We start from the raw sequence: 27,659 nt of genomic DNA on the forward strand, positions 1-27,659 counted from the left end.
TAGTAGGCACGGTCATTACAGGAAATATTTTGGTATTAATAAAATAAAAATTAAGAAATTTAAACTCAAAAAATTGCTTTTTAAATATATTTGAAAATAAGACATTTTTATTTTATAGATATTTTTAGATCTGAAAGTTGAATAATATCTACTTTTGTTAAATATAAATGTCTGTTAATGTTCTTCATAGCAACTAAAAGCGTCAAAATGGCTGACACTCTGGTTTTGAGAGCACTGAAAGGACAGCCTCAAACATTGAATCTTTCCAGTAAAAATCTAAGTAATGTACCCAAGGCGGTCGGAAAGCTGTATAGACTTCATAATTTGCAACTTAAAAATAATAAAATTGTCAAATTGCCAAAAGAATTCACTTCTTTAACGACGGTAAGTGATTACATTGCCCCATATGCTTCAAATAATGTTAGTTTTCTGGGATGGGACTTTGATTTTTGAAGGATTAAAATTCAAGTTTCTAGATCTTTGTGTATTCGGACACTTCCTTTTAAACTGCAATTTGAAAAAGTATTTTAAGACGTGATCTATGTTGGACAATATTATACTGGATAAATATTCAAAAGAAGCTAGATCTATTTTTAGTAATAGATCTAGAATTTAATGAATGTTTTTTGTTCAATCCAAAGACTTTGCCTTCAGCTATGCGTCCCTACCTAGATCTATCATCTAGATCTACTTCAATTCAATTTCAAACAAGTTCAATTTAAATTTCAACTGCGCACTGCACTGTTCAACATCAACATGTCCAAAGTTAGGATTTCTAGAAAGGCAAAAAAGAAGACTTCTATTGAGTATTGTTACGTGGAAACCCCTCCCCCCCCCCCTTTTTTTTTCCTCTTTTCTTTTTGGTTTGATATTTCATGGTCTTGGAAATGTTTTGTTTACTTAAAAATCTATGAAGTTATGTTTTATCTAAGTCACTGTTTAATATAATTTATACTAAGGATTAATGTCTAGATCTATATGTTATGAATATGACATCGTATTCGTATTGCATTGTATGGATATGGTGCTTGGCCTTTGCTTTAGCTTCACTCTTGTGCTCCTGTTACTGTGACCAGTTTAGTCTTTGAGGCCCATGGGATCGCTGATCTCCGACATGGTGGAGGGAGAATAAGATGATGATGATGGTGTGACCACACCATTGGCATATAGTCTACGTGTGATGTTTTAATAGTTCGCTATTAAAAAAAATCTGTAAGATTTGGAAAATCTGCTTCATCAAACTTACAGTTTAATCTTGATTCTTGCAGATTATTTGTTTGTTTGTTTGTTTTGCATTTTGGAGGTTTAAAATTGGCATTGGCATTGATCACTCTGAATCTGAGTATTGCTGGGCTGGGGTCAACAATTCAGAGCAACTTTAGAGTACCCCACCACAGAAATTGACCAAACGTTTGTAGGATACCAAATGCTTCCAATGAAGTTAAATATTGAGACTTAAGCTTTTTAAGTAAACCTAATCCTCACCCTAACCCTAGTCCCTAACCCTATTAACCCTATGTCTTTGACGTTTATGTACATTAACCCTATTGGTGGGGTATTCTAAAGTTAAGCCAACAATTCATTGATAAAGATAAGATCATGTAACGTCTTAAGACCAGGTAAACCTGTAAGGATTTTTAATTTCCAAAGTACAACATTAAATCTAGATCTATATTTTCTTGCAATTAATTTTCAGCTTGTTACACTCAACCTTGGAAATAACTGCATAGAAGAGATACCAGATGAACTCAGCTCTTTACACTCCTTAGAAGTTCTTCATATATTCAACAACAAAATACAGAATGTTGAGTCCAAGATTTTAGGTAAGTAGAACATTTAACTTGATATTTATCGTTATAAAAAAATATTGCTTTTTCATCAGCAGTATAAAATCATGTGTCTCTATAGGTATTATAAATATGACATGTAGATCGATCAAGAGATCCCAAAAGAGATTTTGAATTTATCTGCTGATTTCATCACAACATGTTGTAGATTCTTTTTCCCCAGAAGACTGGATCTGGATTGTTAACAGTTGAATGATCGTTTAATTAAAGGTAAAGACCAGTAATGGTCATGCGATTGCATTGTGAAAGAAACGTTGTGGAATCGATCAGAAAAGGTTGATCATCTAGCATCTACTAGCATCTGCAAGGTTCTGGAATCATCAAAATGATAAGAAATTTGGCCCATTCTTCGTAAAGTTACAAGCACTATACACAGAAAGATGTATATGGGACTACCCTATATCTCTCACACGACCATGAGAGAAACAAATTTACCAAATATATGAATTAGTAGGCGGTTTCCCGGCAAATTTGTTATCATCATGTATTAGTCAAAACATATTCTTTCACATGATTGGTAATGAGAGCTTCCATTTCATTTTTTTAAATTGGGGCGTTTCCAATACTGGTCTTTACCTTTAAGATAGTTTGTAAATATATTTTTTTTAAATTACTTTTCTCCAAAAAGTGTTGCCTTTAATGATAACAAAAAAGTAATATTTCATTTCTGTTTTCTTTCTTTCATTTCATTTGTGTTTTGCATTTCAGGATGCTTGAGGCATCTTAAAATCTTAAACTTAAACAACAACCAAATCAAATCTCTTCCTATTTCTATGAACAAGTAAGTGTACATGTAATTCTTTTGACAATTCATTTCATATTACAGTTTTGACTTGCACCCATTTATAATAATTTCAATTCTGTTTAAATGATCATATTATAATATCCAGTGATCCACTCTCTATCAATTTTCCATTGTTTTCATACCCAACTTCAGAAACTACTCATTGGTCTTTATTTCATTAATATATATATGTATTTTTTTTTTTTTTTAATTTAGGAGAAGTTCTTTTTTGAAGATAAGATTTAAGATAAGATTTTCATAATCATCATCCCCCATGTTGTTTTTATTTTGTTTTCATATGTCATTATTTAAATTAACAGCCTTTTCATTAAGCGGCATTGGTTTAATGCGTGTCGAAAATGATTTAATTGATTATAACTCATTCTATACAGGTTAATCAACCTTGAATTCCTGAGTGTAGATGGGAACCAACTGACAACACTCCCTGGAGAAATCTGTGCTCTAAGTCATATGGTTGAGATCCATGCTGCTAATAACCAACTGACCTCACTCCCCATGGAGTTAGGATTCCTGGTTAAACTGAAGAAGTTCCATGTCCAGCAGAATCGTATCAAGGAGCTACCTGAAGGAATGGGAAAGCTTCGCAATCTTGAGGTCATTGATGTCGCAGCCAATGAACTACGTATCTTCCCAACGGAGGTGGGTATGCATGAATGAAATACAACAGTCCATTGGAAATAACCTGTAACCTGTTGCAAAGAAGTTGATCGCAAGAAAAGTTTTGAGTGTTACACCACTTTTGTCTCATTATGAATCCCCAATGTTGAACCGACAGTCAATGAAACCTCAGTCTCTACTGTAGTAAATGGAGATTGATTTGATTGTAAAATGTTAGTAGGTTCAATAAAAACTTTTGTTCCATGCTTCCCTTCAAATATATACTTTTTTCCAGATACTATTTTTTGTGCAAGGTATATTTTAAGATTATTCAATGAGTGAAGCATGTTGTGACTTCAAGTGAGATATAATTTTAATCATTAATTTTGCTTTTCTCTTATTCTCATTTCAGTTACACAAATTGCCCCTAAAGGAACTTTACTGTGAAGAGAATCCCCTTCTGGACAAGATCCCTGTTCAATCTGTCCAAGAAGATGAGGTTTTAACACTAAAGGTATCAAAGCTTTGTTCATATTACAATACTATAGAGAATGATTCATGTGCACGTCTTATAATAAATCTATAATAAAGACTGCATATTCTTGGATACCGGGTTTTCTTGAAATTGTTACAGTATTTACATTGACATGTATGTCTTTATTTAGGTATAAGGATGCTCATTTAGGCATTGATTTTCAACTCTTCATTGTAAAAAGCACATTTTGATGACTTTTATTCTTAAATAATGCAGGGGTCTGACTAAAATGAAAAAATTAACTTAATGTGCCACACAAATGACTTCCCTGTACCACGTTCTTCTTCTTCATGGATAGTTATACCAAAGGTTTCAAGACTGTGTCATGCCGACTTGCTTTAGAAAGTACAATTTGCTATATTTGTGTAATGGACCTTCTAAGTTGAAGGATTGGTATATTTTATGACTGAGGAATTAGCTCAGTTATCTAAATTCATGGTTTTGTCAAGTAATGGTGAAATAGTTCCTTTTGAGGTGGATTGAGTATGATAATCAAAAATTAAGTTGCCATTTTTCTCTCTATAAAGGTTGGTAGTCAGGTGTATTGTCATCTATCTTCACACCAAGCATATAAGGAGATTTCATGTTAATAAAAGATATCGGCAAATTTTTAATACATATCGTATCATCATATTGCTTTATAGGAACTAACGGCGAGGTATGTCATGAAGCAGTTGAAAGACAGGTATGTATGTCAAAAGGGTTATTAATTTAGTTCTCTTCAATTTTATCAATGATTTTGGCAGGCTGCAATATGGCTTTCAAACTATAAGTAGTCGATATATCTTTTTTAAATGTCTTTTATTTCCTTACTAAAATAAACTTGCCAAGTTTAATTTTATTAATTGATACTTGGAAAATTGAAAACAGAATATTTAACCAACATATGGGAATTAGATTTCTCTCTCCCCCCTAAAGATTAACAGCTATCCCTTCAGGGTAAACTAAAATAAATAAGTTTTAGCATAATTACAATGCATATATATATATATATATATATATATGCAAACAATTGATGTATGAAATGGAATAAAATCAATCAATCAATATGTAGCAATATCAGACTGTGAGACATTATCAATAAAATTGTTTGATATTTAAAACTGGTAAAAAATTGATGGTGTTATATTTTCATTTTTATTTTCATTTTTTTTTTTTATAGTATTACTATATATTCTATGTAACTGGGATTTAATTCTGCTACTGACCAAAGCATCATTCTGCTAACTAGTAACATTATTTTTTGCATGCTGAAACATAAAGGCGTAGATTGGTGAAAGTCGGTGGCCAGTTATTTTATGAAGAAAACCCAGCGTAAGTTTGTGCACTAATGCCCTTAAGTGCTGGCGTAATCAAGTTTGCAGTGATTAGTAGATGTAGAACCCATGAAGTCTTAATACACAAACATATTTTGGTACTCTAGTTACTAAGAATTTAGACAGCACAGTGATTTTTCTAAATTAAAAGATATTTATGTGTTGGAGTCAGAACATGAAATTGAATATGGTTGTTACTAGTCTTATAAAGACAATTATTGCATGCGAGTCGACCTTTATAAGTGATTGCCCTTTCTGCTCAGGTCCTATTTAACATTGCCAGTGAACTAGTAATGGTCGAGGCCAAAAAGAAAGATCCATTTTCTCAGACGAAATCTGGTTGCTTTGATCAATACATCACTTGGAGTATTCATATGGGTCATCACTGTGTTGGGATGTGCTGTATTTATCTTCATTTAGAATATGTTTACTAGTTCATCTCCGGAGTACCAAATCAAATGCACAAATCAGTCTCCTTAATCTCATATCTTCACTAGGTCTGCAGTCATCTATTTAGTGTAACTATTTACAGCATTTATCCATTGCCTATCTATGAATCTGTTTAATTATTGAATCTGTATAACCGTAGAATCTCTTTAGCAATTATATTTTTGTGATGAAAAAGACATATGGGATGAGATATTTCCATTTTCAATGATCCTTATCTATGTTTCAAAAAATGTTTAAAAGTCCCATATTTCTCTTAAGGTATGTGCATGTACACATGTGATTCTCTGTTAGAGTCTTGTATAACTAATATTATTGAAATGCAAATATCTTTTAAGATGCCCACTTTAGATAGTATCATATGTATTTGTTTATCAATAATTGAGGAACTGCATTTTTATCCTTCAGATTGGTTATACCTATATAAAAGTACTAAAATATATTTGTTTATAAATATCTTTGAGAGCTATCAGATTGTATAAGCAACTAATTAAATACATACAACTAATCTGTTTTGTGAAAATCGTTCAATTAATTTCATTCATTTATCAAGTTTAATAACTTTAATATGTCATATATTGTGATTTGTGATGTACAAATTTACCATAAATTAACAGTCTAATATGTGTTCTTTTCTAAACCATAATCATGAGTAACACATAATCCAGACCAATAAACATATTACTTTTTCTCTAACTAGTTTGTGAACTACGTATAGTAGACAACCAGATACTGATACTGTATGTAACTAATAAATAACAAATGTTGAGTTTGGATAATTTTGCTGCCTACCGGTAGTCTAATTCCCAATGTATGTTTATATTAAAAGTATCATCACAAATTCGTAGAGAAGTATTTGTTTCTAGTTTGTTGATATAGACATGTTTTTTGGGGTTTTTTTACGGAACCTGATATGGTCACATTCATAGTGTGGTGAAGTATTTCTGAAGTGTTTCACAAGACCTGCTAGTGCTACAATTGGCTTAAACATTTCTCAAAAATTTATCCCAGAATCTTCATTTTTCACCCCTTCAGATAATCAGGAAATGTCTAATTTGGGGATGGTGGTGCAGGTTTTTTGTTCTACTTTAGAACAGGTGTCTGTAAGCAGTTGACCATTAATGCCTTTGTTTCTTTTATGGGAAAGATGTTGACATGAATTGTCAAAATTAATCAACATACAAAGTATTTGGCTGTGGGATAATTAATAAGAGGTACAATGCATACTAGAAAGGATGAAGGATTTGGTGTGAATATTTTTTGTTATTCCTATACCTACACTTTATAAATGCTTACTTCACCCAATTTCTCTAACTTTCTTGAAACATTGTCTTATATATATATGTATGCATGCATATATTGATTGGAACAATATTCTAGATTATTTTTCTTGGTAGAATTAAAGGAATACACAAGTTTTGTAAAAGTATATTTTTTTTAATGGAAGTGGTGAAAGTGTGGAATACTAGTCATTAGATAACACCATGCGACCACTTTAGTCGGTATTGTCCCTTTCTTCTACAGCACCTCTCCCCTTTATATCTTTCAATTCAGAAATATATATTATGAGGAACATGCTTCTTTCAAAATAATATAAGGAACATACATTTATGTAGCTCAATAAATTATAAAATTCCTTAAATTACCCAGTTTGTTTGGATAGAGATTAACCATTGTGATTCAATCTTGTAGGTGGTCTTATCTCCGTCGAGCTATCAGACACTATCCCAATGTGCGTGACATGCTTGCCCAAGCTAGTAAGTGTGCCCTCTGTGGTGAATCCTTCCTCAACACCTGGCTGGAGTGTGTGTGCTTCGTAGATGGCCATAAGGTATAGTAGTCCGACTGTACAAATATCATTTTGACTTGATGTATGTATGACATTGACCGGATATTGAATTCCGCCTCAGCTTGGAATTAAATTTCAAAGATGAATGAGTTTAATATAGCTCTTGACTCAGCATTTGTAAGCCTTTCTACCTCCAATTGTCCTTCTCATTACCAGCAATATTCCAAAAATCTGTCTTACATAAGCATACATTAGATAATTATACAAAGGAGTGGCAACTCCTGCAACTGAATGCCATGCTACAAACTTGATCATAAACTGGCAAATGCTGAACATACATATTACTACCTACTATTAATAATCTTAGATTGATATGCTTTGTTTGTTTTCTTCTTTATACTTTTATCCTGTAGGATTTGAAGTTGGGCAACTCTCCAGGCAAGATCCCTATCCGAGCTCTGCTCTGCTCTTACAAGTGCTTTAACCAACCAGGGCATGGGTTTTATGGTGTAGCATTCCCTTGAAGCAAAAAAGAACTTTGGACACTTTGAAAATGTTTATCATCAATGGTATGATAAGAGAAATAGCAGGAGAGACCTTGTCAAATTGAATTACCGGTATGCACTTGCAGGATGCATCAGATTGACACCTTTCTTCTGCCTTTTCCTGCTAGTGCTTCAATGGAAAATCCAAAAAACATTGGTCTGCATCAAGTGTGTTGACTTGGTTGATTGGACACTGTAAGAAGGAAATAAACCATGGCTCGTGTGTAACAAAGCTGTAGACCTCTTCTCATGTACAGGCTGGTTGATTAGTTATTGCTAATTGGACAGCTTACGTACTTGTTCAACAATGTCCTTAATTCCAAACTGTATGCGCTAAAATGGCTTCGAGTTAAATACCCCTTCTACTATGCACAAGAACAACCTCTGTTCAACTTAAAGTTACTTTCCTAGCTCCGTAGTGATACATATGGATTTTCTCACTAAAATCTTTGATGATTCAAAATTTATATTTATATGTGCAAGAGTGTGCAATATATCAACCTTTTTCGTACGGTAAAATAGATATATACACACAAATCTCTTAGATTTGCTTCCAAATCATTTTGTTTACAAGTACATACAAAATTTAAAACAAAATATCTCATTTGTTTCCAAATTGTTTTATTTACAAAACAGGCTTCAAAACATTGTTCAGAATTCATATGACTTTCAAAAGAACTACCTTTAGTACATGCCCATCCTTTTATGAGAGCAATTTCTTTACAAATACTTGAAAACGTGAAAATTGGTGACTATTCTACTGAGCCTAGTGGGGAAAGTTTTTTTTCGTACTGTACACATCTAACTAGATTCCGATGTACTCCTGTGTATGCTGATGTATATACAACTACTTAGCTGAATTGCTTGCTTCCGTAAAAACTGCCAAAAAGTGGACCATAAAATAACCACCATGGGGCTGGATATGTATGTTACCAAAGTATATTGTAGCACATTCGTTGACATTGATTACAAGGGAGTAGTCAGAAATGGTATTGTACACGGAATGCATATGTGCATCACTTTGAACAAAGAGTTTACTGTACAGAGCTCAATCTCTTCCAATTCACTGCTGTACGAAGTACAAGTATTTTTTTTGTAGCAAATGCAGAATACAAAGACTATGCAATTGGAACCATCTACTGTATTTCATACGTGTCTTCAGTATTCATCGAATCAAACAAAAGTATTCATGAATTCCATTCTTCCGAACTTTTCTATTTATGAGAAATCTAACGTTATGGAGTAAATTATACTAGAATTACTTGTTGAGCAAAGTATATTTATTTTGTATATACCCTGTTTATTCAATAATGTAAAATATTAAGACATTCATTGTGATAAGTTATGAAATAAAGAGGAATCAATTGTATTCATATATCAATTATTGTGTAGGAATGACTTTAGTACTTGTAGTACAATTCAGTAGCACCCTTGTAGATTACACTATATATGGATCTGTATAAAGCAACATACAATGCAATGTAAAGCTTTATACACACTATATGATTAATTTAACTACAAGTAAAAATCTTGGGAAAGTGACAATTCAAGTAGATATACAAAACTTACAATTGTAAAATCTTCGATATTGAGGATATGACTGTTCTTTCAATTTAAAATCAAAAGAATACCAAATTAACTGAAGCAGAATGATGTTGGGCCAGTTGTGCACTTATCCAGTACAGTGGGTCTATTTCCTGACTAGAGCGCTTTGAGTATCCCTAGTATTCCCTACATCAACATGCTTTAATCAATCGTATAAATATGAGAAACACCAGAGAATCTGTTTTACTCTTAACTTGATCTTTCCGGTAAAAAAAATGGTTTTAGTTGAGTCACACAGTCCTCTTCACGAGGCATAAATTTTGGTGGGTTCTTCAAATGAGACAAACCAAAGTCTCTGCAACACAGATTATTTTGGATGGCTTGAAAGAGATTAATCATCACCGTTCGATCTTCTATTTTGCTTTAAACTTTCCTCCGCCTTTCTTGGCCTTCTTCTGTGCTGCTCCCTTCAGTGGTTCAGACTGTATAAGAGATAGACAATGAGAGAGACAGTGAGAGAGAGAGAGAGAGAGAGGGGGGGGGGCGGAGGGATGGGGAGAAGTAGTTGTATAATCAATTGTTTATCATGCAAAGCTTTAAAACAGGCTACAATTTGTAGAGTACACAATATGTATTCATGAGAGTTTTATTGTTAATCTCCAAAGGCGCTTAATAGAGAATAATGCTTTACAGTGTAATATCAACAATAGTATTACAGTGTAATATCAACAATAGTATTACAGTGTAATATCAACAATAGTATTGTGTAATATGTGCAATTATATACCTCACTTAAGAAATCCAGCCATCTGATTGGTCGAATTGCATTCATAAACTTCAACTGTTCCTGTAAAATTCTCGGTAACCATGCATAAAACATTTCAATATTTTTAATAACCATGGTTATTAAAAAAAGTTGGTCAGCGTCCATGGTTACCCCATAGGTTTACATGTTAAAAAATGGTTTGAGCGATGGAGGATGCCGTATGTGTGCGAAGGATTGGTCGGTAATTTCAATACAATTGAATCTCGATCGATCTTACCGACAATTTTATCTTGCATTGTTGACATGAAGACGAAAATAAACTTCCAAAAACAAGAAAACAACATCTGCCGATAGATCTTGATCTAAGTTCGTGCCAATATGCATTGCAAAAGTAAAAGAAGAGTCCGTATATGGAGCTTTTGCGAAGCATTCATCACACGCGAAGCCGGTTTCAATCCATTTTAATGTATATATTGGAGAAAACTGCCAAGCATGTTAACGGCGGGCCATAGCCGAGTGGTCTAAGCGTTGGTTTTCGGTACACCTTTTGTTGTACGCAAGAGTTCGAATCCCGTCTTCGACAAAAATGATAAATATTTTTAATTTTTCATTTTTTAGTCTATTTTTTTTCGGCATATAAAAGTATTAATGACTGCTAGTATTAAAACAACATCTGCCGATAGATCTTGATCTAAGTTCGTGCCAATATGCATTGCAAAAGTAAAAGAAGAGTCCGTATATGGAGCTTTTGCGAAGCATTCATCACACGCGAAGCCGGTTTCAATCCATTTTAATGTATATATTGGAGAAAACTGCCAAGCATGTTAACGGCGGGCCATGGCCGAGTGGTCTAAGCGTTGGTTTTAGGTACACCTCTTGTTGTACGCAAGAGTTCGAATCCCGTCTTCGACAAAAATGATTAATATATTTAATTTTTCATTTTTTAGTCTATTTTTTTTCGGCATATAAAAGTATTAATGACTGCTTTAATATTCGAGAAATAGTTGTTTTCATACGCTCTCGGGAAGGTTAGAATTGGGCTATTCCCCTCGGCAAGCCTCGGGGAATAGCACAATTCTAACCTTCCCTTGAGCGTAATAAAACAACTATTTCTCTCAAAGCAGTCATTAATACTATACTAGAGGCCTGAGAAAAATGAAATGGAGATCAGGGGAGTGTTTCACAAAGACTAAGATCGACTTAAGTTGGACTTGAACTATGGCAGGCCGTTCATGCCACTATTTGCTTTCACCATTGTTCAAGAAGAAAGGCTTAAATATAACCTAAGTTTACAATGTAAGTAAAACAAAATCTTCAATAATGGACTATCAAAAAATTGAATTCTGTAGATTTGTGATGTCCCTTGAGGGATTGTTAGAGCAAGTCTATGTGAAACGCCCCCTGAAAACCTGCTGAAAGGGCTAAAGTAAAGGCATTTGATGATACCATTTTGATTTGCATATACATATACCTTTCTCTTTCCAGCCGGTGATGCAGAAGGCTTGAGAGTAAAGAATGAGTCTAGCCTTCCCTGGGTTGCTCCTGTTCTTGCTTTCACTAGCTTCTTACATCCATTTCTCATCCTGTCCTCACTATATATAACAAATCAAACCATTGAATTTCAATTTTAATGGTTTCAAATTAAACACAGGAATTAAAATCCTGGACCACAATTGTTTTCTTCTTCTTTTAGATTGCAATGAACATTACAGTGAGCAATACTGCATCTCTCAAATCATGTTAGTCTGATAACTTGCATTAAAGGCCCACTGCACTACTTGTAGCTACTTGCACCCTCTATATAACAAACCATGCCTAATCGGTGACCGTTGGTCCCCCATGATCCTCTTTTTCTTATGTTAACTGAGAGCTGAGTTGATAAGATAACCACCTGTCCAGTGACCTTGCAGGGCAGTCTAATCACTCCTGTAAACTATGGCAGATACGCTTTAAAATGGCTACTAAGTTGGATTTATCTTTGTAATGTGTAACAAAGACATAGCTTAATCAAATGTGATCGTGATGTCGTCTGAACATCAAGAAAAAGAAAATGGAGGACTATAATTCAATCTTTTTGAGGGCAAAGTGATCATTTATTTGGCATTTCTTCTACATTTTACAACCCGTTTAAGTTCGATATCTGCAAATATTCAAGTAACTAAATCTCGTCGAGACTTGTAATGCCAAAGCTAGGAGAAAGCAATGTAAGAAAGAGAGAATTAAAGGCACCTACTTGAATCCTTTTTCTGTGCACATGAATTCAATGAGAGCTTCTTCATCGGGTGCTGTCCACTTGAACTAGAACAAGAAAAACACATGCGCAAATCATTGATGGTAGTAGTTTTTCCTCTCATCAGGCGCGTACGCAGGGGGGGGGGGCGGTGATTGATCCCCCCCCCCCTTTGGTATTTTGAATGTGTGTATTTTGGAGAGGAACCCCCCCCCCCCTTTTTTTTTTTTTTTTTTTAAATTATTAAAAAAAAAAATGGCTGGCCTAAAAAAGAACTTATCCCCCCCCCCCCCCCCCCCCCCACGGGAGCAAATTTCGAGACCAAAAAAAAGTTTTAAAAAGTGTCCTCTTACCCCCCCCCCCCCCCCCCCCCCCCCCGCGTACGCGCCTGCTGCCAATAACAAACTCAACCTTATCAAATGGAGATACCACTCGTAACACATGTGAAGTAAACAAAATTTTAAACATTCTTGTAAATGACTATCTGTGCAACTCAAATTTGAACAGTATCCATGAATAAACTTTCAGTGTTAAAATTCATTATTCAACTGGACTGAAAGCCCCACTGCACTCCTTATAGCTACTTGCGCCCTCTATATAGCAAACAATGTCTAATCGGTGACCGTTGGTCCCCCATGATTCCCTTTTTCTTATATTAATTGAGAGCTGAATTGATGAGATAACCACCTGTCAGTGACCTTGCAGGGAGGTCTAATCCCTCTGGCTAAACTAGTGCAGAGGGGCTTTAAATTATCTGTTTCAAGCTAATAGAAATAGCTACTGTTGATCCAAACATATAGTAGAAAATCCATTTTTGGCAGTATAAGACACCCACTCCATATATAGAGTTACACTTTTTTTTTTTAAATAACACTTACAATATTCCATTTTACTCACATCAAATTCTTCACCAGGAGTAACATCAGGAGATAGAAAGAGTTCTCTGGCTTCCTTGTACAGCCAATCTTCAGGAGGAGGGTATTTCTGGAAGACAATATTAAAGCGATACTAAACTGATAAACTTTCTGTCCTAGGGTACTGCGAGAACCAGTAGAGAAGCAGGGATTTACGGGACCATACTGCTACAGCTGACCTGAGACGACGCTAGAGGGGATTTAGTGTCATTGCTTCTAGTTCAGTATGGTTTTAATAAAACTGACTTCAGGTCTATGAATTATTAAACAGTCTTTGCAATAGGTGGGTATAATTACAACTATACACATCAGGTGTCAGGGCTTAGCTTCTGAAAATGCTCCTACCTCTGTGATTTCTAGTCTATGTCAAGCCCCAAGATGAAGTCAAAGAGGGCATAGTTTAGAGATCACCTCGGTCCTCAAATAATTAACCACGCCCCTCAAGGCAATTAATACTTGTACACTACTTCACAGATGTCCTGTAAAGTCATACAAATGAAGAACTATTAATACCATCATATCTCTATCTACATAAAAACAAACGGGATTCATTAGTTCAAGGACTCTCTTCATAATAATAATAATAATAGCTAGATCTTATATAGCGCTTTTCAGGACCGAAGGCCCTCTCAAAGCGCTTTACAGATATATATATAATTAACTCGGTCATCGGATTCAGGCTTACCCGCAGACAATGTATGCACATTCTCCACTCCATGGGGAGAATTACAGCCAGGCGTCATTTTTACAAGCGCACACTTGCTATTCTAAGCACATTAGCTTTCACCCTCATAACATTCTTACATTTTGGTCTATCTTCTCCAGAATGGTCTCGATGCTGCCATGGGTCTTCATCAGTTCAAAGGCTCGCTTCATACCAATACCCTTGATGGTACCACAGTAATCACACCCCATCAGAATGCACAGATCAATAAACTAATATAATGAGAAAAAGGGAAAGATGATGATTATGATGATGATAATAATAGTAATGAAAATAAAGAATAATTAATAATAGCTATCAGTAATATTATGTCGTGCACATCCCCACCCCAGGGCCGGGGGATGCAGAAAGAAAGAGGTTGCATATGATCTTCTACAAATGCTTCAAAAAACAAATGGGGATGCCTTTCATGTAAAATTTAAAACAATAAATTTGCCTCCTTTGTTTCTTTTGGCAAATGTATGTTAATTAGGCAAATTTATGTACATAAAAACTACAATTATCTACAATCCATTTTTTCAAGTCATCTAATCACAATGAGTACATATACAGTTGCAACATCCGTGAACAATTTTCACCTCTGATATCAGGGATGACTCTAATGCAATTGTTTTACTCTCTACTAACCTGTTGTCTGTTCAGTCCAAGACCCTCTAAAACTCTCTGATAGTTAAACTCTTGAATTGGCATTTTCCTATGAGGCAAGATAAGATAAGATATTCAGTTCCTAGAAAAATAAGGCACCAATATCTTCAAATCATGACAAATTCAGCTAGAAAATAAAATAAGATTAAGCTTGCCAAACAATTTCATTCTTCACTTGTGATTCTTACTGATTTTCAGGCCCTAAAAAGAAAAACCAGGTGCTAAAATCTGTGTCGTTGCTCAGAACATGGTTTATCTGAAACAAAATCAATTCTTCAGTCAACGTAAATTCCCTGTTAAATATAGTGACATACAAATTTCACTGCCTTTTTGGTTGTCAACAGGTGAAATGATGATGTGAGGTTCAGGTTGGTATGGATGGACCAGCACGACCCACAGTTTTTAACCCTAACCATGTCTTAGATGCTGCTTGTAAGTATCCGCTTGCATGGTGATGTAGATATACAGTAGGCTTGCGGGTGCACCATGTGAGAGATAGTCAAACTGTTTGAAACGTCAAGCCACTCCCGCCACCCATCCTCTCCAAGGGCTATAGTTCTCCTTAGAAATATAAGCTAAGAAAGATAACCAACAGTCTTTTTTCAAGACTACACCAACAGTCCTTTTCAGGACTACACACCCTCAAGAAAGATTACCGAGTCCTTTTCAGGACTCCTCAATCCTCCCTCTCTCTCTCACATGGTGCACCCGCAAGCCTACTGCACAACCATGTCTTATCTGTCGGTCAGTCACTAAAATCCCTACCCCCTCCTCACACCCCCCCCCCCTCCCCCCTCCTGACCACCATGTTATAGTACCAACAAACCTTGCTTCACTGACTGTGAGATGTCTGAGTAGCACGTTGCCTCCGAACGTCAAGGCATCCATGTCTTCCGTTCCTACTCCATAAAGCTTGCCTTTCTTCACCAGTTCACAGCACTGTGCTTCTGCTTCACCCGGAGCCTAAAGGAGGAAATAGTGTCATGGTCAAAATCAACTAAATAATAATAGGTCCATTTTATACGCTTAATACAAAGTATCATATCATATCCAATATGGATAGATAACTTAAAAATTGTTCAACACATCTTAAAGATCTTGTAATCTAAATGGTAAGAATTATTGATCACAGCATTATATTCTTTCCATTTCAAAGATTTGTGAGGAGGATAAAATTTATAATTAGAAAGAGCAAAATGAATTCACTCGTCATCATCCGTCAAAATAATGAACACTTTATACATGACCCATGTTTCACCTTTCACATAGAGAGATATACATATTGTTTAAATTTAAAAGTGTTTGGAATGCTGACCGATTTTATAATCACTTTCCAAAACTAGAGTAATAAAAGGATAGAGGATAAAAAAAAAGAAGTCTTTATGGGGCTACAATCTGACCTTAACATACGGGACACCCATCAACTTGAGAAGATGCTGGCATTCCTCGTTGTGTTGCTTTGTGACCTTCACCAATCGTTTCTCAAACTTGTTCATGTTTTCCTGGTCTCCTTGCTCCTTAGCTTTCTCCAGCTCCTTCTCAGCCTCAGCTCTCATCTCCTTCCTCTTGGTCAGTTCTCCAGATTTCATCTCAGGAGGCTTGCCATCAAACACATAGCTGTTGGACATAAAATAACACTTGATCAAAACCCATGTATGAAAGGGCTTGTGTCCATCTAAATGTTCTATAGACCAGAAAGATCTCCACACTATCCCATGCATGCATGCATGATAGCAAGATCCCCTTGTTTTTTTGACAAACTCAAATTCTGCCTACCCCAAATACAATGTTCTACATTGGATGGCAACCTTCCTCCCAGAATGAGCAGATCAGCACAAGCGCAGATACACTACTGGGGAAGACGAGAAGACCAGGTTTCTTATGGCTTCCATAGAGAATGTACCTGCGCAGCAGTGTCAACTAATTCCCTATCTCACTAAACTATTGTTCATGTTTCATAACCCCCCCCCCCCCCCCTCGATAATTTGATGAGATCTACGTAGGCACTATCATTGGTTCCAAAACTTTCATTTCTATTGAGAGCCTTTGAAACCCTAGAGCTTCATGTTTGCTGCAAAGTGGCCTGCGCCTGATCATAGGCGGTTTAGATGAACCCAGGGCTTCCTAGGAAGATTGCCTCTCAAAGGTGCATTGCATCATTTACTCCATACAATGGGGCTGTCTACAGCTTTGCACGATAGCAGGTAAAGAGTTAAAAACAAATAATCTAATTTTGATGATCTGTGGGAGTACATCTCTCTTACCACGGTTTGAGTCCATGCTCTATCATTCTGATGGTACGATAGAATATTCCCATCAGGTGGCTGCAAGAAAAATAAAAGAGGGAAAAAAAATCAATATCATCAGCATCACCATTATATGGAAGAGAGAAAAAAAGACTTCTATAAAGTTCATTTCTTCTAGGGGATGACAGAGTAATCAAAAGTTGCGTATGAAATTACAGCTCAACTTATGTTCTTTATAGGCAAAATGGATGAACAGATGAACATTCTCTAACTTCTCTTTTTCTTCTTCTAAAAAGTGTACTACAAATACCAAGTAATTCACAAGTGATATATGCAGGGTACATGACATGTTTTATTGAAAGCAAATCATACCCATAGAATCATTTCTAGAATATCAAGGACTAGTTATATTTATCCAAACTACACTTAAACTTTCTCATACAAAACTTTCCCTTTGTGCTCTTGTGAACCAGTTGAATGTCTCATATAGTTTAGGGGTGATTACATATTTTTTCCTTTTTTTTCTAAATTAAAAATAGGGTGAGTGATTACACTTTCAATATATTTTTGGCCTGTGATAAGATATGCGTTACAAAATTACCTTGTTGTTTCACCTTCTTCATTTGTCAGTACAGAACCATCCTGACGAACAGCAATCAAGAATTGATAGATACACATAGAAGCATCGATGGCAACTTTACGCCCTGAAAGAACAACAGGTGAATAAAAAACTGTATAGACCTACTGAATCTTCAAAACTGAACATACATACATAGCAGTACTAGGCCTATATTATAGTAGTACTAGAGTAGTAGACAGAAATAACCGTCTGGTATGTGTCATTCTTTAATAAAACTGACATTTGTCAACATTTCCCATACTGCATGGAGGCGGTCAGTTGGAGCCAGATGTAATCTCAGCGGAACAACCATCAGTATCAGACGGAGACTGAAGCTTTCAGTCGTATTATTTGTGTATTTCAGGGGTTATGCTATTTGTTTGGGTTGCAAATTTGATGTCCACTTTTGGTTGAGGTAGGTCATTCCAGAGTTTTACAACTTCAGGGAAGAAGGATTCTGCCGTACTTCGCTCAGAGAAAACTTTATAGCTGATCACTGGCCAAGACGCTGGGAGAGCCATTATTCTATCACAAAAACGAAGGGTCAACTGAAGTGAATGCTTCACAAAGCTATCGTTGACTAATGATTGGCTCCTGCTCTCACACCTCTCTTTCCGACTGGATCAACCCCTCACTCTTTCACAATCTCTCTCTCAGTTTCGTACTTGACCTCCCCGTTAAAGTAAAGGTTCCACTTTGTGATGTCACTGTAAACCTGCCTATCCTTTGTGTAGGCTACTACCAATGCCTACCAACTGCAGTTCTCCAAACTGGAGGAAGCCAAGCAAAGCAAAGAAGATGATGAAGATACTTACCAAAATAACTTTTAAATTCATTTTCTCTCACCGCTCCTGGAGCACAGTCAGCAATCAATCTCGAAAGATTGTGAATTCCCATCCTGATTTCAACTCGAGCAAATGAAACTTGACTTGCAACCCTTAATAACGCGACTCTTAATCTTAACCCCGCTCTTAATTAACGACTTGGAGTTGGACTTGTTCTAAGTTATTTATTATCCCTGATTATTTAACCTAAGGCAGCTACGCATTAGTTGTAGCTCAGCTCAGCACAGCTCAGACAGTTAGAGGTGACAAGTATACGTCTGTTTCTCTGAGATTGTGAGAGTAGACATGGTAGACCTAATCTAGTTGACTGTACTTAACAATCGTCAATAAATAGATTGATGTTAGGTGGTCCGCCGCGTGTGATAAGACCGTTGGAGCAATGTATTGTAAACATAGCATAATTACAGCTGTCCAGACATGCCAGGCGGCGCGCGCAAAAGTTCGCGGGTCGGATATTATCGTGTTGCATGCGGCATGTGGTTACTCCACCAAGCACTTCCTGTCATTCATTCAAAACGAGAAGTTTCGGATCCTGATTTTGAGGACGGTAATTACGTAAACTCATTTATTCGAACAATAAAATTTGAAGTGGTTGACCCCTTAATTAATTTATGTTAGTGATGGTTTGAAAATTTGCCTACTTCTTGACTGATTCTTAAATTTTGTGGCTGTAGCTGTGCACGTACTCGAGAAACTTGTGTGTGAAAAGTAAATGACAAGAAAGAAGGGTGGAATGCTCGGTCACTAGATCTAGCTACATGATCTAGACCCTAGTCTATAGATTACTACTAGTTTGACTCTCTGTGAGTCGTATGTTATCACTATCAGTGTCTGTGATATAGTGCAAATGCAATATTGAAGCCCTCAAAATAATTGCGCTTCAAAATGATCATTCTATGAGGCTATGATAGGGTCTAACGTCATGACGTGCCTCTAAAAAATAAAACATTTTGACTTTGACTTTGAGACGGTGACCGGTTTTACTTTTAGTTTACTTTCCCCAATAGGAATAGATCTAGGTCTAGACTAGATCTAGAATCTAGACTATATTAGCTCAGTAGGGGCATGCATCCGCATAAATGAGGATCGCCTCTGAATCTGATTATCCCTAATTGCAGACAGATGTGTAAAAATTCTATGCTGACTATAAATAGAGTCTAGTACGAGTTAGACTTTTACTCACCACTGTCTTTTGTTGTGTAGAAACTTGAGAGTGATCCTATACATGTAATATGAAGATGACAATGGCGATCGCGATGTGTGTTGATCAATATACAATGTCGAGTGTAACACGTTGAAGAAGAATTGTAGAAATTGACACTCCTAAATGTTGGGGAACAGAGGGAGTGTTCGTAGTAAATGTCCCCGACGATTATATACAAAATACTAGACTGAAGACTGAAGAAGTGGAGTCTAGTTGTGGCAAGAGTTGGTAATATAATCGCTATCTAATAACCGGAGGCCTCGGCTAAAGTACGAGAAGCGGATCGCGTTCTTCTAAAGTTGTGGCAAAAATGAAGTAACGCAAATATAAACACCTCGGGCTAGCACAAGCGTAAATCAAAATATGCTAGCCCAGGAAGAAAGTACACGAAAATAACCACTGGCGCGTTGTAAATAAACCGCGTATTCCAAGTGAAATAAGTGTCAGAATTGAAGTCACGAAATGTCGAGTCGCGAAAAGAAAACAAGCAGTTCGCTATTAACAGTTGTCGTGAAGAAATCACAGGCGTGTACTAGAGAAAATCCAACGGAAAACGCTACACTAGGTCGCCGTAGCTGCTGGATGAAAAATCGCGAAGATCGCTATAAAAATGAGTCAATCCAATACGTGATGATCTTACGAGATCATGCAGGCTAACTAACGAAAAACCCCAGCTCCGTGGCGAAAACGTGACCAGCGGAAGCTGTGATTGGTCAAATTACGAAAACAAACCATGGCGACGAGATATGTGAAGGCAGGTGCCAAAATGTGTCAAGAATGTGAAACATACGCCATCGCAGGAAAACTGCATAAATTATCAGCGTAAATTTCTCAAAAGTTGTCGGCACAACAAGGCAATATCAAAACATTACATAAAGTTCGTTGACACTATAATGAAGCATAAATTCACTACAGATGCGACCTAAAAAATAAGGATAGACTAGATCTAGACTAGGTCTAACTTTAGTCCGCGAATATATGAATAGTCTATGTGAATATGTGAATGATTCTGATTCTGTGACTGTGAGAGTTGGCAATCAGGGCGAAAAAAAGGATTAGGTCTATGTGATATTCTTCGTCCTTGATGCTTTTCACATTCCCTTTGCACAGAGACATGCGTTATGAACGATAAATCCATAATGTAGACGGTTGACTGGTTTTTGTTTTACCCGGAAGGCCGGAATCCGTTTTTTGTATCGTCAGCGCGCATTTTGGGAACCCATCACCCGTAGAGCGCCAAAGAAAATAACGTGATTTGTCCTCGTTTATGCGGACAATTCTTACTCCAGATCAGCGCTCCTACTGTGTTGGCTCAGTCAGTGGAGCATCCACCTCACAACCAGGAGGTCGTGGGTTCGAAAAGAAGCGAGGTGCTGCTACCTTGTTTGGCGTTCAACAATAAAGGATAAAGCAACGTCGATCTGGTTCTGCTCAGTTCAGTGGCTGCCGGGGATCACGATCAATAGGGCAAAAAGAATTTCAATTTTTAGTTTAACTTAATTAAATTTGGAGTGGACTGTAAAAGATTGTTGTTATTATTAGGGTGTCTGAACGATTTTTCAATTTTCAATTTGGGATCGTTTTTCACCATTTTTGTTTGATATTTGAATTAAAAATGTAATCAGAATAATACATTTCCAATTTCAAGTCTCGCCGATGTTTCTATCAAAAGATACAGCCCCTTCAAAACGCTGAAATATTCATAGCATTTCGCTGAGAATCGACGAAAAAGACGTACACGCAGAGTTATGTTGTGTTGCTAAATTTAGCCAAACAGCTGTATCGCGCGATATGCAAGCGTATGCATATCGTACGCAAGTTGCTCAGCCAATGCGCGACTTGCAAGCTTGTGCCACGCTGTCTCCGCGATATGTGCCATTGACTAGTATGGGTGGCCGTTCCCGCCATAGAACCCGGAAGTGAATACACGTTGTAGTCAATGGCAATATCGCGGAGACTGTCTCCGCGATATTGCCATTGACTACAACGTGTATTCACTTCCGGGTTCTATGGCGGGAACGGCCACCCATACTTTCATTCACTATAAGCGCACATGTTACGCGATGTAACCATGGTTTGGACTGAGCGGAGCTCACGCCTCCCTAATTAGCTGATTCCAAAAATGTGGGAAGGGTATTTTCAAACTGTTATAACAAATGATCCCTTGGGGCTAGCGAAAAAAAAAGCATCTGGATATTATCCTTACGTCTAGCCCTGCTTAAGCCGCGGGGCGGCAGCTCAGGAAAGTGGCAAATTTTGGAGCTAGGATGCAAACAACATTTCAATCGCTGTTTTGACCAAGATATTTTTAGAATTCTGGGGGTGGCCCCCGATGGGGAATATGGAGAAAAACCTGCTCTTTCATATGACACCTCATTTATTGAGTTTCACCTTCAGGATCATTTGTTATAAAGGTTTGAATTTCAAATTTTTTCATAAAATCATTGACCAATTTTGGATGGTCGCGCAATGCACGTAGACCACATAGGGAAGCGTACAATCGCTATGGGAAGGGTTTTAGCACACAACATTGGGTGCGCGATCAGACACCCTATTATTATTATACATTGAGGGACGCAAAACAGAAAACATGTTTAATTTTGTATGCATACTTTCGGTGTAGATGCAAGTCTAAGCAACACCAAGCTACTGTAGCAGAGCTGCCAACTAGTACGAATTTCCTGTAATTGGTACGGAAATTAACGATCATTACGGAATTACGGAATTACAGAATGTTGTCTAAAATTACGGATTTAAAAAATTTTAAAAAAATGAATCTAAACAATATAATTTTTAATTTTCTTTTTTTTCCCCCTGTAAATAGGATTTATGGTAGCAAGTGCCATGCAGTATAGCAGTATTCTCTTAATAGTAGCCAATTTTTAATGGAAAAATGATGTTTTGTCATGACCCACCAATCAATATTTAGCAACTTTTTTGTGAGTAAAATCAACAAAATTTCAAACGGTCATTTGCGCATGGGTCCGCGCAGTGTTAGCATGCCATGTTTTTTTAGATTCATAGCGCCGCTTAGGAAATTGCTGATTTTGAGCCTTGTGATTACTGATTTTCTGTTCTTGAGGTTGGCAGCTCTGCTGTAGGCCATGCCAGTCCGACGAAGCGGTATAAGCGTATAAACCATAAGCAAACCTGCGTACCCTTTACACCAGGGCCCCGTCTTACAAAGAGTTGCGATTGATCCAAATCAATCGTAAGTCCTCCAATCAATCGCAAGTTTGCAGTCTCCTATCTCTTATGTACATACCGTAGTTGCGATTGATATCAATTGCAAATAAGTTGCGATTGATATCAACTCTTTGTAAGACGGGGCCCAGGCCTACGTAAACGTACGCAACCCTAACGCCTGTTATACGCAATCAGAAGCGTAGGTACTCCAATTGCTTACGCCGCAGGTATTTAACGATACGCCAGTCTACGCATAACATATGCAGGGACTACACCTAAGCAAGATTTTTGTCATGAATACGCAGCCTAATTTTGGCATTCTCTGTACACCACACTACACAACTCTATGCAGATCCAGTGTGAAAGGGCTTTACAATTATATTTATTGGCAGTTTGGCGCCTATTTGCCTGCATGAAGAGTGATGTAAACAAAACTTATATTAATATTGCATTCACGTTCACCCATTTGGCCATTCCCACACCCGACAAACCTTGCATTGCAAACTACCTTCGGAAGTTTAGAGTTTGATCGTCTGGCGCTGGCTTGCCCTGGCCTTGGCCCTGGAGTAGCTGGTGATGAAATGAAATATGTTATTGATGTCACCTAGCCTTAATTGGTTTCAATACATACCCATGCATGAAGAGGGAAGTAATCATAAACAAAATTCTGATATCCAGAATTCTTTCATGTTGTTTTGCACAGGTATAGAAATTAAGGCGGCACCAAGATGGAGAGTATAGCAGGAGGGTTTGGAGACCTTCTCCGCGATGCAGAGCAGCTGACTGCAGACGTGGATACAGGCAGTGAACTACCAAGGGTAGAACAGACCTTGCATCAAATCATGGAAACCAGTCAGAGGCTTTGGACAAAGACTGCTCAGCTGGGTACATCAGAGGCAGCTGATGTCAAAGCGTGAGTTCATTTTGATAGAAATTTCAAAAACTTGCCTTGTGAAGTTACTAACAGAAACCAGGCATGAATCAAAATTTTAATGAAAAACTTTTTTTTTTTTTTTTTATGCTTACTATCACCCCTGCAGACCTGCCAACCAGTACGATTTAGTCGTATTTAGTACGATTTTTAGAAGCAAATACGACAGTACGATTTTCCTTAATAAAATCAGATTTTAAAAAAAACTTCTTTTTTTTTTAAATTAATATTTTGTGTGTGCGTCCGCCATTTTTAATGGCAAAATGTCCATTCTGTCCTGTAAAGTATCCTACAAGCATCTCACATTGGCAATTTGGGGATGTTTATTGGTTCACAGGGAATAATTTTCCTCAAATTTTTTGATTAGCAATTTCAGGCAATGGATAAATATTTCAAATGAAATTGTGTACATTTCTATGGAAGAAAACTGCTACACAAAAGATATTTTGTATAGCAGTCATGCAAAAATGCATAGCAAATTGCGATGCGATACCAGGAAAATTATTCCCTGGTTCATCGAACACACCAGTCGTGACAAAATAATGCATATTCAACCAATGATCAATAAAAAAAATTCTTCCTGTAGGTAGAAACTGTAAGAGGCTTTGATCCGCGTAACAATCCGTGTTTATTTTCAAGAATACAACTTTTGGCACTAAAGAATACAGTTTTTGAACTCCAGAGGTTGGCAGGTCTGCCCCTTCATTATGGTCACTTTTGGTTAGGGGTAATGTTTCCAATCTTAATCATCAGCAAAGCAGGTTCGATGGGCCTATTGTGTGCTAAGGCTGTGCATAAGCGTGTAATAAGGTACTTGAGTACATGCCCAGGCTTACAGGCGGATACTCGAGGACTCGGCCACCATGTTTTTGTTTTCTTTATAATTTTTAAAACTTAATACTGTTTCACTTTTGGGGCCAATTTTACTGTAACAAATATGCCTGAGTCAGTACGGTCGGTCACACTGAATCAGGACTGTTTGTTCGAAGCCGAAGCTCTGATAAAAATAATGAAATAGATCTAATCTAGATTTAGAATCTATAGTCTAGACCCTCTAGAAATTTCAGTATTGCACACCACAAAAATTCATCCACTATAAATATCTATCTGATAAGATGGAAAGAAAAACAATATTTCTTTATTAACGAAAAAACATGATAATGTAAATGTTTTATATTTCATATGTTTAACCTTCCAGGTCCATTCTGTTAGGTTCCAAAGGACTAGACATTCCCAGGATATCACAGCGCTTAGAGACATTGAGTGCAGTGAAGACATATGAACCTCTTGAACCTATTGCTGACACAGATATACAGGTACCTAGTCTCGGAATATTCCTTGTGATGGTTTTTTTATGCCTCCGCCACCGAAGGTGGTGCCGGAGGCATCATGTTTTCGGGTTGTCCGTCCGTACGTACGTCCGTCCCGTTTGACCGTTATCACAATATCTCAAGAACCATTTAAGATTTAAACTTAAGACTTGGGAATAGTATTTATTACCATAGGAAGACGATCTGATTAGATTTTGGAGTACGTAGGTCAAAGGTCACAGGTCACAGAGGTCAACTTATGAAATTCCTTGTATTGAGTTTGTTAGCGCGATATCTCAAGAACCATTTGAGATTTAAACTTCAAACTTAAGGATAGTATGTATCACCATAGGAAGACGATCTGATTAGATTTTGGAGCACGTATGTCAAAGGTCAAGGGTCACAGAGGTCAACTTATGAAATTCCATACATTGAGATTGTTATCATGATATCTCAAGAACCACTGGAGATTTAAACTTCAAACTTAGTGATAGTGTGTATCACTATAGGAAAACAATCTGATTAGATTTTGGAGCACGTATGTCAAAGGTCAAGGGTCACAGAGGTCAACTTATGAAATTCCATACATTGAGATTGTTATCATGATATCTCAAGAACCACTGGAGATTTAAACTTCAAACTTAGTGATAGTGTGTATCACTATAGGAAAACAATCTGATTAGATTTTGGAGCACGTAGGTCAAAGGTCAAGGGTCACAGAGGTCAACTTATGAAATTCCATACATTGAGATTGTTATCATGATATCTCAAGAACCACTGGAGATGTAAAAACTTCAAACTTAATGATAGTGTGTATCACCATAGGAAGACAATCTGATTAGATTTTGGAGCACGTAGGTCAAAGGTCAAAGGCCACAGCGCACATTATGAATGCAAAAACAGCTTGTGATCGCGTTATCTCAAGAACCGATTGATGGATTCATGCCAAAATTATGTCATGTTTGTTACTTGCAGAGCCAATGAACTGAGTAGATTCTTGGTTCATAAGGTCAAAGGTCAAAGGTCATGGGCCCATTATGTATGCAAAAATAGCTTGTGAACGCATTCTCATTAGAACTGACAGATGGATTACTATTTAACTCAGAACATCTTGCAGAGCCAATGAACTGAGTAGATTTTATGGTCATGAGGTCAAAGATCAAAGGGTCATATATGTATATGAGAAATTGCTTGTAATCACAATATTCTGAGAACCTGTCAATGGATTACCATTGAACGTGAATTCAATTTTTTTTTTCTGTTTTGGTTTGTAAAATTGCTCTATAACGGAGGCATCATTTTCGACTGCGCGCAGTTGAATTCCATCTAGTTTTTCTTCCGTTTTATCTTCCAGTATAAATCTATCAAGGATCCAAAGTCAGACTTTAGTGTTTGCTTTCAAAACATGTCAACCAACATATCGATTCACATAATGGATTGAGAAGTGAATTTATCTGTATGTATTGAACCAAGGGAATAACAGATTAAATGGTATTCTCTAAGCCTTGTCAGCAATTGTATATCACTGTTTTCATTAACATCGGGCATGCACCAAGAATCGGTGATCACACTTCATGCTTCAATGAAGCTACCTGGTTGTCTGAATTTAATTTGACAGCCTCAATTTTTCTGTATTGAAATCTTTATCTATTATTTTTACTCCTGACTACTTCTCTTTTTCTATCTGTTTAGGGTTTGCTGAGGAATGAGAGAGAGAATGCCCTGCTAGCTGTTATTGAAGAAACAAAAAGGAATGTGAGTAGGTTTCATTGTTGCCTTGTTACGCTATGATTTATCGATGTAACATAATCAGTTCAGCTTTCCTTTAGTTGCTCCATAAGGAGCAGTAATGAGAATTGAGAACTCTAATGTAGACTTCACAAACATTAATTTACTTTAAATCCTTGTAATTGAGATTTTGGTTAAATTATCAGGTCTACGGTACCTTTATGTTTAGGGGACAGGGATCAGAGTAGTAAAAATACTGAAGTTGTAAGGAGAGGACCTCGATAATAATGCATATTGAAACCCATTTCAGTAGCTCATGCATTGAATCTGTTTATTGTTTATCATACAGACTAGACTAGAGACGGAACAGCAATTCTGGCATCTTGAAACCCATTTCAGTAGCTCATGCATTGAATGTGTTTGTTGTTTATCATACAGACTAGACTAGAGACGGAACAACGATTCTGGAATCTTGAAACCCATCTCAGTAGCTCATGCATTGAATGTGTTTGTTGTTTATCATACAGACCAGACTAGAAACAGAACAACGATTCTGGCATCTTGAAACCCATCTCAGTAGCTCATGCATTGAATGTGTTTGTTGTTTATCATACAGACCAGACTAGAGACGGAACAACGCTTCTGGCAGTCTAAGCAGAATGAATGGGAGGTTGAGAAACAGCGGATTCTGAACACACTGATCGGTTCTAGCTCTGAACTCATTGATGTCTCGGCTGAAACCAGTAACCTGTTCAGTGATGTCAGCACTAGGATAGAAGGTCGTAGTGCCATGGATAGTATGGAGATGGCTTATGCCAGACAGGTAGCTCAATAATCCACTTGAATAATAACCAACCATTGAATACAGACACTGAAAACAAATAC

At 36.8% G+C, this 27,659-nt stretch overlaps 3 protein-coding genes across 4 annotated transcripts in view; 2 read left to right on the forward strand and 1 right to left on the reverse strand.

Moving 5' to 3' along the window:
• Positions 1–199: 199 nt before the first annotated feature.
• LOC579382 (leucine-rich repeat-containing protein 69) lies at positions 200–9,258 on the forward strand. 2 transcript variants are annotated; one of them, XM_779502.4, is made up of 9 exons: positions 200–384; positions 1,697–1,823; positions 2,556–2,628; positions 3,024–3,291; positions 3,662–3,763; positions 4,429–4,469; positions 5,048–5,098; positions 7,240–7,378; positions 7,750–9,258. In XM_779502.4, the coding sequence occupies exons 1-9, from the start codon at positions 208–210 to the stop codon at positions 7,858–7,860; spliced, it is 1,089 nt and encodes a 362-aa protein (XP_784595.1). In that variant the 5' UTR covers positions 200–207; the 3' UTR covers positions 7,861–9,258. The 2 variants fall into 2 exon arrangements, with proteins under 2 accessions (XP_784595.1, XP_003723563.1); XM_003723515.3 differs by lacking the exon at positions 5,048–5,098.
• Positions 8,486–18,716, reverse strand: LOC757166 (flap endonuclease 1). The gene is made up of 11 exons (XM_030975875.1): positions 18,386–18,716; positions 17,553–17,655; positions 16,970–17,029; positions 16,106–16,322; positions 15,532–15,668; positions 14,688–14,754; positions 14,141–14,272; positions 13,320–13,406; positions 12,426–12,490; positions 11,664–11,784; positions 8,486–9,908 (listed from the first exon to the last, which is right to left on the reverse strand). The coding sequence occupies exons 1-11, from the start codon at positions 18,465–18,467 to the stop codon at positions 9,840–9,842; spliced, it is 1,140 nt and encodes a 379-aa protein (XP_030831735.1). The 5' UTR covers positions 18,468–18,716; the 3' UTR covers positions 8,486–9,839.
• A 132-nt stretch (positions 18,717–18,848) lies between these two features.
• LOC579509 (nuclear pore complex protein Nup93) overlaps positions 18,849–27,659 on the forward strand; it is a 36,997-nt gene continuing 28,186 nt past the window's right edge. Inside the window, exons 1-5 of the mRNA XM_030975874.1 lie at positions 18,849–18,962; positions 23,509–23,718; positions 24,935–25,052; positions 26,739–26,801; positions 27,391–27,597. Coding sequence (XP_030831734.1) covers positions 23,534–23,718; positions 24,935–25,052; positions 26,739–26,801; positions 27,391–27,597 — 573 coding nt within the window. The 5' untranslated portion in view covers positions 18,849–18,962; positions 23,509–23,533. The remainder of the gene's footprint in view (positions 18,963–23,508; positions 23,719–24,934; positions 25,053–26,738; positions 26,802–27,390; positions 27,598–27,659) is intronic.

The sequence above is a fragment of the Strongylocentrotus purpuratus genome, unplaced genomic scaffold (assembly GCF_000002235.5).
Source record: "Strongylocentrotus purpuratus isolate Spur 01 unplaced genomic scaffold, Spur_5.0 spur5_scaffold_8, whole genome shotgun sequence".
NCBI lineage: Eukaryota > Metazoa > Echinodermata > Echinoidea > Camarodonta > Strongylocentrotidae > Strongylocentrotus > Strongylocentrotus purpuratus.